The sequence below is a fragment of the Ursus arctos genome, chromosome X, assembly GCF_023065955.2.
Source record: "Ursus arctos isolate Adak ecotype North America chromosome X, UrsArc2.0, whole genome shotgun sequence".
Classification (NCBI taxonomy): Eukaryota; Metazoa; Chordata; class Mammalia; order Carnivora; family Ursidae; genus Ursus; species Ursus arctos.
The window spans coordinates 30,436,590-30,456,703 of record NC_079873.1 but is presented as its reverse complement, the minus strand read 5'-3'; the positions used below and the strand labels follow the sequence as shown (position 1 = coordinate 30,456,703).

The following is a 20,114-nucleotide window of genomic DNA, read 5'->3' as shown; positions in this document are numbered from 1 at the left end:
CTACTTCATACCATATTATATTATATTATATTATATTATATTATATTATATTATATTATATTATATTATACTGTATGCCACTCTATTCTGATACTTCAGCTTAAGAAGTACTTATCAAATTAGTGGTTCTTAGAACAATGCAGACATTCAGAACAATTAGCTAGTGAGAGGAAGACAGAGAAGGGCCATGTGAATTCTTATTGCAAATACTTGTGAGAAGTTCTTGAGGATGATCTTACCTCCGCATTTCAAATTGCCTTCTGTGCTTATTTTACAGACACCAACTAATTACCCTGAAACCATTAATGCACACAGAATAAGTTACCAACTTTCTACTGATGTCAGGTTACTGAGGAAACCTCTGCTCACGTTTGTATTGGCTGCTCCTTCAATTCTATGACAGTGCTGTAAGTGCTTTTATGATGTTTAAATGTGACATCTCAAAATAAACCAAAGTTGTTAAAATGAAAAATGTTTCCCCTTCTAGGTTGCTCATGTATATTTCACTGGCTTTTCCTAAGCTTTAATCCACATTGAACTCACAGGGAAAATAATTCTGGAGAGAAAGTGATGTAGGAAAGACAACAGGGTTCAAAGCCGAAGGCCAAGAAAGAATTCTTGAGATGTCTTTTGTGCAAAAAGGTAATTTTATTAAAGCACAGGGACAGGACCCGGGGGCAGAAAGAGCTGAAGTGGGGTTGTGAGGGGTGGTGGTTATATATTTACAAGTTGGGAGGGGGTTAGGGATAGCGTGTAAGTCTCTAAGGAATTTTGGAAACAAGGTCTTCAGGGCCTTGAGGGGACTTAGCTATTGTCAGGAAAAGGTCGTTTATTACCGTCTAATAAAACCTTAGTCATGAGACCCTTCAGATGTATATCGGGGGGCCATATGCTTGAGGGATGATTGCCAACATGTATCTTGGGGGGGTTAGAGATAAAGGAAATTTCTAAAGGAATTTTTATACGCTAAAGTAGCCTTACAGGATCCTGGGGGAAGGGGGACTCAGGCTAGGACTGCCTTTTGCCCTTAGCAAAGTATTAACATCGAGGCAGCTGAGTTCCTAGAGGAATGTCACTTCTGCCTGTTTCAGGGACTTGTCAGTGGGCTCTAGGTAGTAAGGAAATTTAATAATTTTTCTTCTGCCTTTGTTTCCCACATCAAAAGGGCTTCATGACTATAAAGCCTAATGCCCATGACTCTGGGTTGGCACAAAGCACAATAAAACAGTCTGCTCATCTATGGAATGGGGACTATCTTAGTCAAGGTTCTTCAGAGAAAGAGAACCAATAGGATATGTGTGTGCATATAAAGAGACAGAGACAGACAGAAACAGAAGCTGGGAGAAATTGATTTTGAGGAAATGGCTCATGCAGTTGACTTGGTAGGTCCAAAATCTGCAGGTTAGGTCAGCAGGCTATAAACCCAGGAAAGAATCGCAGTGCAAATCCAAAAGTGGTCTATGGGTAGAATTCTTTTTTGTTCTGGGGAGGTCGGTCTTGGTTCAACTCATTAGATGAGACCTACCCACACTATGGAGGGCCATCTTCTTTATTCAAAGTTCACAGATTTAAATGTAATTCTCATCCAAAATCACCTTCACAGAAACATCCAGAATAATGTTTCACCTATTATCTGGGCACCATAACCTAGCTAGGTTGACACATAAAATTAGCTAACACAGAAACAGTACAACTTAATATGTGTGATTGCTGTGACTATCACATAGGCACTGTTGTGATGTACGTGATTTAATTCCTACAGTGATAACAATGTACACTGATTATGAGTTTATTGGTTAGAATAAGATTAAAGATGATTTATAAGTGAGAACAAAAATAATAATTATTAAACATTGTTTAGCTACAGGCCTCTAACACATTAAAACTTTTTGCTAATTATAAAATCAATAACATTCACTATAGTGATTTTAGAAATTCCTGAAAAGCCTCAAGATGAAAATTATTTATTATCTCATGAGTAAGAGTAAATACTTATTGTTTTTTGTATAAAACTACAGGCTTGATATGTCAATAAAGACATAGATGTACAGATACACACACATATATATAAATACACTGGGGAATACAAATTATATAAAATTGATATATCCATAGATATGTGTGTGTGGATAAACACATTTTTATCCTACAGACAATATTCCTATTAGAACTTGGTTTTATCCCTAATCATTAGGGAAATGCAAATCAAAAACCACAATGAGCTATCACCTCACACCTATTAGGATGGCTACTATCAAAAGAACAGAAAATTGCAAGTGTTGGTGGGATATGTAGAAAAGGTAACCCTTGTGCTCTGTTGGTGGCGATACAAATTGATGCAGCCACTGAAACTGCCAACAGAATTAAGTCTGCAGAAAGGCATGTAGCCCACTATTAAAGATTACTGGGGAAAAAACCAGGAAGAAACTTAGAATATGCTTTGCTTAAGATAATGAAAAAGTAGGGGTGGCTGGCTGGCTCAGTCGGAGGAGAATGTGACTCTCAATCTTGGGATTGTGAGTTCGAGGCCCATGACAGGTGTAGAGAATACTTAGATAAATAAAGTCTAAAACAAAAAAGATAATGAAAATGTAGCCCCAGGGAACAGGAAACGAAACAGCCTGCACAGACATCACAGTCACAAAGCGTATGGTCTCTGCTTTTGCTAACAAAGATAGCATCACTGACATACGTTGCTGAGATGTTTTGCAGACCTGGACCAGCGACGGAAATGACCACAAGCACAATCTTGAAGAAACGGGTGACCTGGCACCAGTTAATCAGTCTTGAAGTTTACCCAAACCCTGACCAATCAGAAGAACCCACGATTCAAGGGGCGCCTGGGTGGCACAGCGGTTAGGCGTCTGCCTTCGGCTCAGGGCGTGATCCCGGCATTATGGGATCGAGCCCCACATCAGGCTCCTCCGCTATGAGCCTGCTTCTTCCTCTCCCACTCCCCCTGCTTGTGTTCCCTCTCTCGCTGGCTGTCTCTATCTCTGTCAAATAAATAAATAAAATCTTTAAAAAAAAAAAAAAAAGAACCCACGATTCAAAACCCTTTGCCCTTGATTTTTGCCCTTAAAAACCCTCACTTGCAAGCCATCAGATAATTCAGGATTTTGAACATTAGTTCCCTGTTCTCTGGGGTGGTGCCACACCAAGAAAGAGCCTATCTTTCCTCAGTGCAAAAGCTCAGTTTTTTTATTGGCTTGCTGCGCATTGGACGGATGACCTCTTGTTAGGTACAGTTATAACCCTATGGAAAACAGTATGGACAATCCTTAAACATTTTAAAATAAAACTTCCATACCCACATTTGGGTATTTATCTGAAGAAAACCAAAATACTTACTTGGAAAAGATGTGCGTACCCCCATGATTATTACAGCACTATTTACAAGAGCCAAATATGGAAACCACCTAAGTGTCCATCCAGGGATGAATGGATAAAGAAGTTGTGAGATACATAGAATGGAATACTATTCAGCCATTAAAAAAAAAACAAAACAGGGAAATCCTACCATTTACAACATGGACAGACCTTGCAGGTATTATCCTAAAGTGAAATAAATCAGAAAGAGAAAGAAAAATACTGTGTGACCTCACTTAAGTGTGGTATCTTTAAAAAAAAAACAACTCAGAAAAAGAGATTACACTTGTGGTTATCACAGGGCAAGCAAGGGGGGGGCGGAGGGAGGGAGAAAGGGAGGAAGGTTGTCAAAAGATACACATTTTCAGTTATAAGAGAAATAAGGACTACAATGTAATTACCACATGATGAGTATAGCTAACATTGCTGAATGATACATAGGACAGGTGCTAAGAGTGCAAATCCTAAGAGTTCTTGATATAAGGAGAAGTTTTTTTTCCTTTCTTTTCCTTTTACTGTGTCTATATGAGAAGATAGATATTAGCAGGATCTATTGTGGTAAAATTTTCACAACATATGTAAAACAAACCATCATGCTGCATACCTTAAACTTACACAGTGATGTATGTCAACTATTTTTCAATAAAAGTGGGAAAAAATTTATGTGCAAGTAATACATATTCAAAATTATTTTAAATAAAATTATAAAACTGAAATATTGAAGTTTCAGTTATTCAAAATAATAGAGATCACATAAGGAACATTCTCACAGAAAAATATGTGTGCATATCTCTGATTATTCGAACTAACTTCTTAGAATGAAATCATTGGATCGAAGGGGATAAAAAAAATCTTAGAAGTTGTAGGGGTGCTGGGCTGGCTCAGTTAGTAGAGCATGTGACTCTTAATCTTGGGGGTGTAAGTTCGAGCCCCACACTGGGCACAGAGATTACTTTAAAATCTAAAAAAAAAGTTTTAAGCATACCGTAAACACTCTCAAATTCCCACTACAATGCATAAGACTGTCTCCTTCAATGTGACCCTCATCAAAACTGGGTGGTACTAATATTTTTCAAATTTTTCGATTTGGAAAGTGTTAAAAAATTTTTATTTAGTTGTTTTCATTTCTTTTTTTTGTCCCAGCTTTGTGGAGCTATAACTATTAAAAATCATATATATTTAGGGTACAACTTGATTTGATATAGTGTGCATTATAAAATAATCACTACAGTTAAGCTAATTAACACATCCATCATCTCACATGATTACTGATTTTTGGTGGGGGTGGTGAAGACACTTAAGATCTACCTTCTAAGCAAATCTCAAGTACACCCTACTGTATTATTAACTATAATCATGTTGTACATTAATTAGTTCTCCAAAACTTATTCATTTTACCTAACTGAAACTTTCCTAATTGAAAAGAAATACACTGCTGAGCAATTGCTACAAAAAAGTCCCATGTTATTATAGGAGAAGGAAAGGTTAATCCTGTCTGATATAAGTACACTTTGAAGAACTGGGGATACTTGTAATATTATTAGATGCATTTTTCCTAGCTCTTAATCCATCTTACAACCTGTCATCACATCATGCAGATTTTCTTATTAGATATCTCCACGCCTTTTTATTCCATTACATGATACCATAATATTCTGATTTTCTTTCAAACAGTTTTACCTGGCTTTCCTTCATGATTCTTCTGCCTTAGATTTTTTTTTTTTAAAGATTTTATTTGTTTATTCGACAGAGATAGAGACAGCCAGCGAGAGAGGGAACACAAGCAGGGGGAGTGGGAGAGGAAGAAGCAGGCTCATAGCGGAGGAGCCTGATGTGGGGCTCGATCCCACAACGCCGGGATCACGCCCTGAGCCGAAGGCAGACGCTTAACCGCTGTGCCACCCAGGCGCCCCTTCTGCCTTAGATTTTGATGGGGGTTTCACTCCTAGCATAATCCATCTACAACAATCATCTATTCTTCGACCTCGCCTGCATGACTTCAACTAAAGAAACCCTAAACTGATACAACCTCCTTTTTTATTTCACCTGGTCTCAGCTCTAAATATTCAATTGATCCCCGGATATTGCTACATAAATGTCTTCCTGTCACAGCAAAATAAGCAAGCACAAAACTGTGCCAAGAATTATAATCTCCCAGACTTTTTATTTCTTCTTGTTGATAGTTCAACAAATAAATTATTCCATAATATTGCTGTCTCTACATCTGCTTTGTGTGGCCGAGTGGGCTGCATGGGCCTTGAACTGGCAGTAGCCCCTCTGGAGAGTGCACACACTAGATAAAAGCCTGCACAGTCACAAGTTAATGTGAATTTCTGATATGACTCCCCAACCACCCTGGTGATAAGCACTCTTCTCTGGCTCCCAGGGCCTTCCCCTTGGGCAGCCCTTAGATGAGATCCCCGTGATATATACCAAAACTCTACTCTTTCTGGTTTGAATTAACCAATCTGGCCTTAGCCCAGGAACCCCAAAGCATTCTGCCTGAGAATCCTAATTTAGGCATGTGACCAGGTCCTTCTCTTTTTGCACTGTGCCTTGACCTCCCCACGTGGCTCCTTGAGGAGTGAAGTATGCATCCTCCAGGACCTGTGAGTAATAAACTCTATTTCACTTTCCCTTGTGGCCTTTTGTTGAACCTTGACACAACATCTGACACCCCAGGGGTCTACTTAACAAATGTTATTTTAACAATGTCCCAACACTTCTAAAGTAATATCTTAATATTTTTCTATTCACCAAGATACAAATAAACCTTGCTCATTTTTAGAATCAATCCTCTCTTTCCATCTCCTCTTTAAGAGAGTCATCTAGGGGCACCTGGGTGGCTCAGCTGGTTAAGGGTCTGCCTTCCGCTCAGGTTATGATCTCAGGATCCTGGGATTGAGCCCCACATTGGGCTCCCTGCTTGGCAGGGAATCTGTTTCCTCTCCCTCTGCCCCTCCCCTCCCCACTTGTGCTCTCTTTCTCTCTCAAACAAAATCTTAAAAAAAAAAAATAGAGAGAGAGTCATCTAATTCTAGTCTCTGAAATGTTTTCCATCTTTAACTAACGGTATGTTTCTATCCCCATTGCCACCATAAAATACATTCTTCTCTTCACTTCAAAGCCAGTTTGCTATCCCAGTGGCCTGCCTGGCTGGCCCCAATTGCTGTTCCCTTTCCAAACCATTTTGAATAGTAGCTAAATAGTCACTCTTAATCCATGTATTCTGTGATGGTTAATTTTATGTGTCAACTTGGCTACACTGTGATGTCTAGTTGTTTGATGTCTTAGATCTTGCTGTGAAGGGTTTTTTTCCCAGTGGAGTTTGAGTAAAGCAGATTGTCCTGCATAATGCGGTGTACCTCCTCCAATCAGTTGGAGGCCCTAAGAGCAAATACTGATGTTACCTGAGGAAGAAGCAATTCTTACTCAAGACTGAAAGAGAAACTCTGCCAGAGCTTGCGGCCTGCCTGGCCTGCTTCGGGAATTTGGACCCAAGATTGCAACAGCAACTCCCACCTAATTGTCTGCCTTGCTTGCTTCCCCTACAGATTTTGGACTTGCCAGTCCCTACAATAATGTCAGCCATTTTTTAAAAATTTCAACATCTCCAGGCTCCTGGGTGGCTCAGTCGGTTAAGCATCTGCCTTCAGGTCATGATCCCAGGGTCCTGGGATGGAGGCCCATGTGGGGCTTTCTGCTCAGCAGGGAGCTTGTGTCTCCCTCTCCCTCTGCCTGCGGCTCCCCCTGCTTATGCATGTGAGCTTGTGCTCTCTGTCAAATAAACAAATCTTAAAAAAAAATTTTTAACATCTCTCTTTGTCTTTCTCTCTCTATATATACATCTATTTACATTCCATTATGGTAGTGTCTGTTGTTCTGAAGAATCCTGACTAAATACAAAGTCATTCAAGAAAGATTTCTTCTTTGATATACCTCATTGTCTCTACAACTTTGCTTCCATTGACCCACTCTTCTCTAATGCCCTGTTACTCACCCATAAGAGAACTCAGTCACCCATTCTCTAGGAAATCCGCCCTGTGCCTTCCAATCCTCCATTATCTCAATTTCCTTTGAATTTCTACTAAAAAGATATGTTGAACAACGTTCAAATAAAGCTTTATAACATAGGAAGGAAAAAAATAGCGCTGACATTGTTCTGCATATGAGGAAGATTGCTATCATCTCCCACACTGAAGAAAAGCATATTACCTTGTTAAAATTAAATACTCATTAACATTTTACCAGAAATTTACTGTAATTTTTTGTTAATAACAAGTATATATAAAGTTTTTTACTTATGAAAGAGCAGACAGCCTTCAAGCTGAAGTATTATAATCTATTAATGTTAAAAGCTGTACAAATCCACAAAGTAAACTACATAAAGTTAATCCTGAAATAATACAATAAAATTCTTACAGATATATGCAATGCAAATTCGTATATACATTATGAATGTAAAATATTTATTCATTTAAAAGTGAATGATCAAAAAGTGATCATGAAACTCTCCTTAGTCATAAACTTACCTGAGTCTTCCTCATCAGACTTGTGGGGTAGTTCTGATAATGATTTCTGAAAGGAGGGTACTCGACATTGATCTCGATCTGAGTCTTTCTGAGAGTCATCACCTTGTCTGCGCTTAACGGAAAATGAAATTGCACCTAAAACACATAAGTACAAGATGCCAGATTAACCAGGGATTGGTTTTCCAAAATGAAAGGTCAATTTTAGGCACTAAAGATGCTTTAGCTTGAAACTAATAAACTTAATGCCAAACATAAATTCTAGGCCTTAGTATCACATTTAAACCTGATGGTAGAACAGAACAGTTTAATAGAGAGTTCATTAATATTTACTTTAAGTGTAAGAGATAATTGGTTTTTAACTAAAACCAGCAGTGTGATACCTGGATTCACAACTGGGAATGTCTGTCACCAGCTATGTGCCTTGGTTTGCCCAAATATGAAATGCACGCAACATTGGCAGCAGTCGGTGACACTGGATATTACAAAGTATCCCTGATATTACACTGGCTCCCTCTGGGTCTCTGGGAGTGCTCCCAACAGTTCACCAACTTCGGAATGGGCAGGATTGGCCCCAGAGTGTGGCTGAGAGGGGCTGGAACCAGATCAGACTGCTTCAGGATCTGCAGTCAGATTGAGGTTGGCAGGCTTGACCATAGAACACGGACGGGCATGTCTCCCTCTGGGTCCCTGGGCAGGCAGGACTGCTTCCAGACTGTAGCTGTGAGGGGCTAAAATTGGATTATGGGGCTGCTCCCAGATGTAAGGACAGATCATGGTCAATAGGCCTACTTTGGGGGCATGGACAAGCATGTCTAGCAAGATGACTGTTCCCAGACCATGGCTGAGTGTGGTTGGCCAAGTTACAGCGGCATTTCACTATCTGCAGTTGGACCAAATTGGAGGGCCTGCCTCAGGTGCACAGACAGGTGCATCTTCCCCAAGGTGCTAGGTGGGCAGGAATCATGGCTGAGAGGGAATAAAGCTGGGCCATGAGCCACTCCAGGGTCCACAGATGGGACTAAATTCCATGGGCTTGTTACACAGGGCATGGACAGGTAATGAGTCTTTCCAGCTCCTTCTCATAAAGTGCTGGTGGCAGCACTCAAGCCCGGTGGGACTATAACTGAGTCCACAGGGGGCAGGGCTATTTCTTGATCTGTAGCCAGGACCATGGTTGGCAAGTCCACCACATGGGCACAAGCCTGCCTTTTCAAAATGGCTCTCCTCAGTCTTGGATCCCACTGGGTTTCATAATTTCCCACCTGGATCCCACAGCTCCCATAAAGGCACTTTTGCTGTGGGTGGCTCTCAAGTCACTGTTGCTGAATGGGGACAGAAGTGGTGGATCTCCCATACTGCCATCTTGCTGATGTCCTGCCTATCTTACCATTTTTAATTTCTTTATTTTGAAATATCATAAAGTCACTTACGTTTCAGGTTAAATTTCATATCCTATTATAGACATGGCTTTCTCATTTTACACAGGTGCTTACAAACACATTATAAAAAGGCAGGGTACATAGTGGAAAGAACACAGGCTTTGAACAGAAACTGAATTCGAACATTTGTTCTGCCACTACTAATTTAGCCTTAAACATGTTATTTACCTCATTTCTAAAATGGTGCTAGCTGTTTTGAAGATTAAATGACTGTAGTTTATGCTTATGTAGGACTTACTATATGACAGACATTGTTCTAGGCGATTTATATATATTAATACATTATATATTTAACTTTATGAGGAACCTCCATACTGTTTTCCACAGTAGCTGCAACAGTTTACATTCCCATCAACAGTGCCCGAGGGTTCCTTTTTCTCCACATCCTCACCAACACTTGTTGCTTCTTGCGTTTTGATTTAAGCACTCTGACCGGTATGAGGTGACATTGATTGTGGTTTTGATTTGCATTTCCCTGATGATGAGTGAGGGTGAGTATCTTTTCATGTGTCTGTTGACCAACTGAATGTCTTCTTTGGAGAAATATCTGTTCATGTCTTCTGCCCATTTTTCAAATGGGTTATTTATTTTTGGGGTATTGATTATTATTAGTTCTTTATATATTTTGGATACTAACCTATTATTGGATATGTCATTATTGTTTTTGGTACAATTGTAAATTGGATTGTTTTCTTAATTTCTCTTTCTGCTGCTTCATTATTAGTATATAGAAATGCAACACATTTCTCTATGTTGATTTAGTATCTTGCGACTTTACTGATTTCATTTATTAGTTCTAGTAGTTTTTTGGTAGTCTTTAGGGTTTTCTATATAGAGTACCATGTCACCTGCAAACAGTGAGAGTTTTAGTTCATCTTTACCACTTTGGATGCCTTTTATTTCTTTATGTTGTCCGATTGCTGTGGCCAGGACTTCTGGTACTATGTTGAATAAAAGTAGTGAGTGTAGATATCCTTGTGTTTTTCCTGACCTTAGCGTAAAAGCTCTCAGTTTTTTACCATCGATATGATGTATTATTTCCATTTTAAAGAAGGGAAACTGACACAAGAAGTTCAGTAACTTGCCCAAGGTCAATCAACTATCTACCACAATACTATCATGCAGAACAGTTTCACTGCCCTAAAAATCCCCTGTATCCCATTCATTCATCCCTTCCTCCCAACTTCTAAAGAACTGGCAATCACTGATCTTTTACCTCTTCCAGAATGTCATATAGTTGGAATCATACAGCATGTGGTCTTTTCAGATTGACTTCTTTCACTTAGCAATATACATTTAAGCTTCCTTCACATTTTTTTTTGTGGCTTGATAGGCCATTTTTAAATCTTTTTAAAAAAAGATTTATTTATTTCAGAGAGAGAGAGAGAGGTGGGGGGCAGAGGGAGAGGAAAAGAATCTAAAGCAGACTCTGTGCTGAGCATAGAGCCCAATGTGGGGCTTGATCCCATGACCCTGAGACCTGAGCTGAAATCAACAGTTGGACACTTAACCAAATGCACAACTCAGGCACCCCAGGCCATTTGTTTTTATCACTGAAAAATATCCCACTGTATGGCTATACCATTGTTTATCCATTCACCTATTAGAGGACATCATAATTGCCTCCACATTTTGGCAACTACGAATAAAGCTGTTATAAACATTCATGAGCAGATTTTTGGATGGACATACATTTTCAATTCATTTGGGTAAATATGAAGACGTATGATTGCTATATCATGTTATGAGTATGTTTAGTTTTATCAGATACTGCCAAACTATCTTTCAAAATGGCTGTGGTATTCTACCATTTCGCATTCCCACCATCAGTGAATGAAAGTTCCTATTGTTCCACATCTTTGTCAGCACTTGGTGTTGTCAGGGCTTTTGAATTTAGCCATCCTAACTGGCAGGTAGTGGTATCTTGTTTTAAGTTTCAGTTCCCTAGAGACGTGATGTTGAACTTCTTTTTATACACTTATTTGCTATCAGAATATTTTCTTTGGTGAGGTGTCTCTTCAGATCTTTTGGCAATTTTTAGAATTGGGTTGTTTTCCAATTGTTGAGTTTAAGATTTTCCTTTTTTTAAAAGTTTTTATTTAAATTCCAGTCAGTTAGCATACAGTGTAATATAAGTTTCAGGTGTACAATATAGTGATTCAACACTTCCATACAACACCTGCTGCTTACCATACCCAGTGCCCGCCTTAATCCCATTACGTATTTAACCCACTCTCCTGCGCACCCCCCGGCCCCCCCCGGTAACCACCAGTTTATTCTCTATAGTTAAGGAGTCTGTTTCTTGGTTTGTCTCATTCTCTCTCATTTTTCCCCTTTGCTTATTTGTTTTGTTTCTTAAATTCCACATATGAGTGAAATCATATGGCATTTTTCTTTCCCTAACTGACTTAATACTCTAGTTCCAACCATGTCATTGCAAATGGCAAGATTTCATTTTTTTTAAGCCTGAGTAATATTCCATTGCATATATATACAACATCTTCCTTATCCATTCATCAGCTGGTGGACACTTGGGCCATTTCCATAATTTGGCTATTGTAGATAATGCTGCTATAAACATCAGGGTGCATGTATCCCTCTGAATTAGTATTTTAAGATTTTTAAAATATATTTTGGATACCATTCATGTATTAGATGTCCAAAAAGTTTGTAAGAGACAGGTAAGGACACTATATATTGATAAAGATTCAATTCACTAAAACAGAAACAAAAACTCTTAAGCTCATAGACACAGAGACTAGACTGGTGGTTGCCAGAGGTGGAGGGTGTAATGTGCAGCATGGCAATTATAGTTGATAATACTGAGTTACATATTTAAAAGTTGCTAAGAGAGTAGATCCTAATGTTTCATCACAAGAAATAAGAATTTTTAATCATGTATAGTGATAGATGTTAACTAGACTTACACGACGATTACTTTGCAATATACACAAATATCAAATAAAAAACTCAATTCAGCAAGATTATATAAAAATTACAGATATTCACAACTAAAAACAGAGGCCAACAATATTTGAAACAAAAATTGACAGAACTGGAACAAGAAATATACAAGCCTACAATAAGAGCTGGAAACATCAATACCTCACTTTCATTAATGGACAGAACTAGAGAGAAGACCAATAAAGAAACAGAGAATGTGAACACCACTATAAAACCACTAGACCTAATCAGATTATATAGAACATTCCACCCAACAACAGAATACACATTCTTCTTAAATCAACATGGAACACAGTCCAGGACAGATCACACATGAGGCCACAAAGCATATCATAATAAATTTAAAAAGATTTAAATCATACAAAGCATCTTTTCTCATCACAATGGAATGAAAGTACAAATCAATAATGGGAAAAAAAGTGGAAATTCACAAATTTGGAGACTAAACAACAAACACTTACCCAATATTTCAAAGAAGAAATCACAATGGATTGTCTCCCGCTCTCATTTCTTCCCATTCAGTTTTCCCTCCCTTCCCCTGTGGTCCTCTGTGCTATTCCTTATGTTCCACATATGAGTAAAATCAGAGAGGGAGACAAACCAAGAGAGACTCTAGAATCCGGTAACTGGGTGATGGGTATTAAGGAGAGCACGTGTGGTGATGAGCACTGGGCGTTATACCCAACTAATGAATCGCTGAACACTACATCAAAAATTAATGATGTATTATATTTTGGCTAATTGAACATAATAAAAAAAAAGATCGTGTGGCCCTACAAAGCCTAAAGTATATACTGTTTTACTCTTTATAGAAAAGTTTGGAAAAACAAAAAAGGAAATCACAATGGAAATTAGACAGTATCAGACGACTGAAAAGGAAAATACAGTATACAAAACTGATGTTATGCAGTGACAGCAGCACTAAGAGGGCAATTCATAGTAGCAAAAGCATACGTTAAAAAGCATAATCTAAAATCAACAACCTGTGGTGCCTGGGTGGCTCTGTAGGTTAAGCATCTGACTCTTGATTTCAGTTCAGGTCTTGATCCCAGGGTTATGAGTTCAAGCCCCACAAAACCTTGAAATAAATAATAAAACCAACCACCTCACTGCACACATATAGAACTAGAAAAAGAAGAGCAAACTAAACCCAAAACTAACAGAAGAAAGGAAATAATAAAGATCAGACTGGAGGTAAATAAAACAGAGAAGAGAAAAACATTAGAGAAACAAAAATATTGGCCCTTTGAAAAGGTCAACATAATTGGCAGACCTTTAAAGTAATTAAGAAAAAAGGAATGAAGAGTAAAATTAATAAAATCAGAAATAAAGTGGGGGACATTACATTGTTTTCACCAAAATAAAATGCATTATAAGAGCATACTATGAACAATTATATGCCCTCCAAATTGGGTAACTTAGATAAAATGACCAATAGAAATACACAATCTACTAAAACTGCTCATGAATACGAGATAAGCTGAACAGACATAAAACTAGTAAGGAGATTGAATCAGTAATCAAAATGCTTCCTACAAAGAAAAGCCCAGGATAAGATGGCTCCACTGCTGAATTCCATCAAATATTTAAAGTAGAATTAATATTTTTTTTTCTCAACCACTTAAACATTGAAGAGGAAAGGAAATGTCCTAACTCATTCTAGGAGGCCAGCAATGTCCTGATACAAAAGCAGACAAAGACAGGACAAGAAAAGAAAATGGAAATCCAATATCCCTGATGAACACTGATATAAAACTTTTCAACAAAATACTAGCAAATCAAATTCAGTAGCATATTAAAAGATTGTATACCATGGTCAAGTGGGATTCATTCCAAGAATGAATGAGCAGATGAATAAATGAAGGGTGGCTCAATATACACAAATCAATCAGTGTAATATACCACATTAACAGAATGAAAAAAAATAACCCACTATCATCTCGATTGATGGAAAAAAAGTATTTGGCAAAATTGAACATTCTTTCATGACAAAAGTAAATTAGTGATAGAACTTCTTCAAATAGCCACATATGAAAACCATAGCTAATATTATATTGAGTGGTAAAAGACTAAAATCTTTTCCTCTAAGATCAGAAACAAGAGAAGGATGTCTGGTTTAGCCACCCTATTCAACGTAATACTAGAATTTCTAGCCAGAGCAATTATACAAGAAAAAGTAGTACAGGTATCCAAATTGGAAAGGAAGAAGTAAAATTATGTTTGCGGATTACACAATCTCATACAGAGAAAACCTTAATGACTGCACACAGAAAAAATGTTAGACCTAATAAATGCATTCAGTAAATACACAAGATACAAAATCAACAAACAAAAGCAGTTAAATTTCTATACGCCAGTAGTGAACAATTTGAAAAGGAAACTTTTAAGAAAAACAATCCAGTTAGATAAAACCATTATTTGGATAAACCTACATTATGTTAAACAATATGTTTGCACTGCATAATAAGGAAACCTAATCAATATTTCAAATACTATGAAATACTCTCAAGAATTAAAAGCACACATTCTCCATTCCTTCTCAGTCTATTTATATACTCAGCATATTTTTTCTTCCTCCAACATACCCATATAAACATTATTACAGTTTTATTGTCCCTTGACAAAAAGAAATTGAACAATCATTTGTAGAACAAATCAAAAGCCCTACATGAGTATAACAAGACCATATGTTATATACCAGTATGAGAAATTAAGTATTTATCTAAAAAATTAGAAATAAATGAAGAGAATGATAGAATTATATAGGTCTATTTAGTAGCTTATGTTTTAAATGAAAGAATACTTTAAAACAATGTATCTCAGAATTATGCCACGAATTTATACTCAATTTTTTCCCAGTAAAAAGCCTTTCTCATGGCAATTTAATTTTATTTCTAAACAATTACATTTTTTAAATTGCATCTTTATTTTTGGTTATGAATTAGCTACAGAAGACACAAGCAGTCAAATTCTTATGCGCTTATTACAAAGAGTAACATTAGACCCAACAACTGACTACTGGCAATGAACCTTTGAATCAAATGCAGTAAATAATGATTATGAAAGTATGTGATTCAAAAGATGATAAATATTTTTCCACACTATGTACGTGTGATTACTTTGCTTCCTATATTCCTCTGTTTGGGCTAAGGCCAACCAATTCAAAGGGGAACAAAGGTAAATAAAAGGTTGTTTGTTGGTACTTCAGTTTATCAGAGTGATAGAAATCTACAAGACTGTTTTGGAAAAACTCCGGGTATAACAGAAATAATAGTGGTGTACAAAGCAACTCAAAGATACAGCATCACTGACTTAATGGAGGCTTTCAGTTTGTCTGAAATGAGTGCTACTAAAAAAAATCTAATAGGAATTGTAATTACAGCTATTATATTTTCAATAGCTCAAGCTTTTATTTTGACAAATGGATTTTTTCTCTGCTAAACAGTCTACATGTTTGATTTTTTCAAAATGCATTTCTACCAGTAAATACAAACATTTTCTAGTATATAGTTTGTTTTCCATTAGGCATTATTTTTCTCTAATTTTATACTTTCTCGTAAAATGTCAATATCAGACTCAAGTTTAAAGCCTGAGCAATACAATTTCATATCAATGGTTAATCTTTTGAAAATAATGTAAAACCATTTACCGAATGCTTATTCTGTGTTAGGCATACGCTGAATGCCTCCCATTTGTTACTATTGAACCCCTTTAAAAAAACATAAAAGTTAATTCCCCATTAGACTCATTTTAAAGCTGAGCACCCTGGGCTGTACAGAAGGTTGGGTAACTCACTCCAGGTTACGTAGTTAGTAAGTGACAAAGGCATATACATTTACCTGACATGGAATGTGGAAAATGGTGCATTATGTTTAAATATCACCAAATATACCATAGAATACAAGGGCTTTTGACTGGAAAAATAGCAAAATAACACATACTTACAAAAGATTTATTTTAACCTAAAGTAATAGGTTTCAGATACTGCTCACTGATTAAACTATTTCACCCCTTAGAAAACTTCCCAAAGCAAGTGTCCATGGCAACAGTTAAACCTAGCAAGGTCTTTGCCCTTTTGCACTTGGTCCCCCCACAGCCATCCTGCTCCTTCCATTGGCTTCATGCTTCACCACTCCCTATCGCTAATGAGGAATACTGTGGTTAAGGAAAATTTCTGTATGGCTGGGCTTTTTATCACCTTGTGAATTTCTTGGAGGTACATTAATTCTGTCAAGAAGTGTTTTCATAAATATCTGCTCTATGCACACTATACTACACAGGATTGAATGAATTTTAATTGTTTTGTTTCTCTAATACACCACCCGAAAAAATCAGTAGCAAGACTAAAGACGAAAGCCAAAGGCAATCTCTGCTAACCCTCTTCCTTCTTCACTGTCTTCATCATTTTCGTACTTCATTTTAACCACATTTCTAACTCATTTTCTTTTGTTTTATTTTAGGGGACCAAAAGGCAAGGTGGAAAAACAAAATTTGGTGGCTAATGAAAGAAACCCACTACTGTGGCCACATCTGCTTTTATTTTGTGTATAATATACCTCTTGTCTTGTATTCCTTTTAAACTCTTGATTTTTATGATAAAACGTACAGTAGTAGTCTAGCACCCAACTGTAGTCCTTTAGGCTCCATTTGCTTGTGGTATTACACTATTTGTTCTTTCTATAACACATTTTTGAAATGTGTACAACAGAAGACACTATAGACAACAGGAAAAGATTAATAGAATCTACAGGACTCAGATTTCTATCGTGGAGGATGACTGGTTATGTTTTAGCTTAGGAAGAACCTACGCTTTCATTACTTGAACGATATGTTAAAGCAGAGCTAATCTAGGTTGCAATTAAAACCACAGGTTTCTTCCTGATTCATATAAGAAAAAAGTGATACATTGCATTTCATCAAAATCAACAATTTGTATAATAGTTCACAATTTATACATATATCAAATTATCACACTGTGCATATTAAATATACACAAGTTTTATTTGTCAATAACGCTGGAAAAAAACCTTCTGCTACTCAATAGACACTATTAAGAAAATTAAAACGAAAACCAAAGACTGAGAGAAAAAATTATAAAGCATGTATCTGAAAAAAAAAACGTAACCAGAATATATTTTAAAAACACACTAAAAATTCAGCAATAAGAAAACAAACAACCAAATGTAGCGGTAGGGACGGGCAAAAGATTTGAAAAAGCATTTCCGAAGAAGACAGAGGGATGACAAAGAAGCACGAGAAACGATGCTCAACATTACTCAATATAGAAATGTAGATTAAAACCACACCGTAATTGTACTACACGTAGGTTAAAACGAATAAAATTGAAATAGTGAACCGTTCGGTCAAGGATATAGAGAAACTGGAACTTTTATGCAGTGCAGGTGGGAATGGAAAAAGGAACAATCTTTTTGAGAAACTGTTGGCAGGTATTTCATGAAACATTATAGATTCAACTACCATATTATCCAGCCATCCCACATATAAGTGATTTACCCAAGAAGAATGAAAATATACGCCTATGCAAAGATTTATATATGAATGCTCCTGTCAGCTTTACTTGTAATTACCAAAAAATGGAAAATCCCAAATGCCCATCAACAGGTAAATAGATGAACAAATTGTAGTACATCCGTTCCATGGATACTACTACAATAAAAGGAATAAACTATTGATACGTTCACTGCGTGGATGGAACTTAAAATAGTTCTGTTGCATAAAAGAAAACAACCCCTCAAAAGGGTGTACACTGTACGATTTCATTTATATGCAGTACTACCAAATGCACGGGAAGTGACAAAAAAACACATGAATGCCTGCCTAGGACAAGGGTGGTTTGTGGTATGAAGGGAGGGCAAGGCAAAGGATTAAAAATGGACACAAGGAAACTTTTTGGGGTGATATATATTCATTATCTGATTTGTGACAATGGATTCACGGTTGTATGACTGTGTTAAAACTTCTCAAATTGTATACTTAAAAGATGCATAGCTTAGTGTATGACAATTATACCACAATAAAACTGTTTAAAAAGCACACTTGGTATTTCAGATACTATACTCACCACTGCTGAGCAGGATAACAACAGGATTTGACAACTGTCACCCCAAATTGAATGTAATATATAAGCAGGATGTGTAAGTGAAGTTCACATCCAATTACGGGTATCTTTCCAGCAGCAGATAATATCATGTATGAGATAATAAACGCAGGATAATTAATAAAGCATATTAAATTCTTCATTATAAATCTATCTCTCATTTATCTATTACTTCTATTCACTCACCTCTCTCAGTTCCACAAATTTATGTATGTTTCACTGATATCAAGTGCAACTGTTTGCTCATTTGTTTGGATTCACAGCACTGTGAAGGCGGCTTCTTAAGCCACCATGTAAAGCCTTCATTTATTATGTTTTTTTTTTTTTAAGATTTTATTTGACAGAAAGAGAGAGTGAGAGAGAGAACACAAGTAGGGGGAGCAGGAGAGGGAGAAGCAGGCTCCCCGCTGAGCAGGGAGCCCTATGTGGGGTTCGATCCCAGGACCCTGAGATCATAACCTGAGCCGGAGGCAGACACTTAACCGACTGAGCCACCCAGGCGCCCCTATTTTGTTACTTTTACTTTAAACTTATTTCTATGAGTAATTTCCGCATGAAAAATGAATTTTAGTATTAAAAAGCATCCTTAGGCTCCATCTGAGCAATAAAATGGGGGAGATTGTTTTTCATGGAAATGTTGAGTGTTAAGAGGCAAATGTTCACAAGTATTTGTAAAATTTGGCATTCCATGTTAAGAAAAATGCCAAAAAAAGTTTTAGTTTCAGTATTTTTCTTTCTTTCTTTTTCTTTCTTTCTTTTTTTTAAGGGTGGGCGGGGCCGAGGAAGAGAGAGAAAGAACCTTAAGCGGGCTCCATACCCAGCACAGAGCCCAACACAGGGCTTAATCTCAAGACCGAGATCATGACCTGAACTGTAATCAAGAGTCAGACGCTTAATGGACTGAGCCACCCAGGTGCCCCTAGTTTCAGGATTTCTGAATAATCTTCTAATCCTACTAATCTCAACTGGTTATGCTTAATTCCTCACATATTAGGAAAGCATCTTTGAAGGGTGACTAGAATTTAAAAATTTTCATAAAAAATGTATGAATAAATTATAACAAATCCATGTATCTGAGATTCTTAAGCAAAAGTCTTTTTTTTAAAAAAATTTTATTCATTTATTTGAGAGAGAGAGAGAGAGAGAGGGAGAGCACTAGATGGGGGAGGGTCAGAGGGAGAAGCAGACTCCCGCTGAGCAGGGAGCCCAATGTGGGCCTGGGATCATGACCTGACCAAAAGGCAGACACTTACTCAACTGAGCCACCGAGGCATCTCTAGAATACTTATGTTGATTTTGGGGATGGGGTAGGAAGAAGTTTAGTGCTCACAAGCCCTGAAGGGTAATACCACACAGACCACGAAGCTGTCATGAAACATCAGAGCGCAGGCGGCACAGGAAAGGAGAGATGGTAAAAGCCAAGAGGAGAGCCCAAAGGAGCATGAGAGGATCCAAGCAAGCCCAATTCACTCCCTCCACAATGCCCCAAGGCCCTGCTTTTGCAAAACATTTCTTTCACCTAAAAAAGCAAGAAAAAAATGCTTTATAGCAACCAACATTTGTTTTGAAGACCAGTGGAATCCAATTGGTATTTAGGCCTCAAGAACTATGCCCCAGTCCACAATAGTGATGGGAACAAGACAGTAAGATCCAAATTTGGTTTCAGCCAAGTTTCTGGCATTTTCATTGAGA

At 37.3% G+C, this 20,114-nt stretch overlaps 1 protein-coding gene across 1 annotated transcript in view; it reads right to left on the bottom strand.

The window, feature by feature from the left end:
• Nucleotides 1–20,114, bottom strand: part of CFAP47 (cilia and flagella associated protein 47) — a 478,944-nt gene that overhangs the window by 138,786 nt on the left and 320,044 nt on the right. The window contains exon 50 of the mRNA XM_048213784.2: nucleotides 7,902–8,036. Coding sequence (XP_048069741.1) covers nucleotides 7,902–8,036 — 135 coding nt within the window. The remainder of the gene's footprint in view (nucleotides 1–7,901; nucleotides 8,037–20,114) is intronic.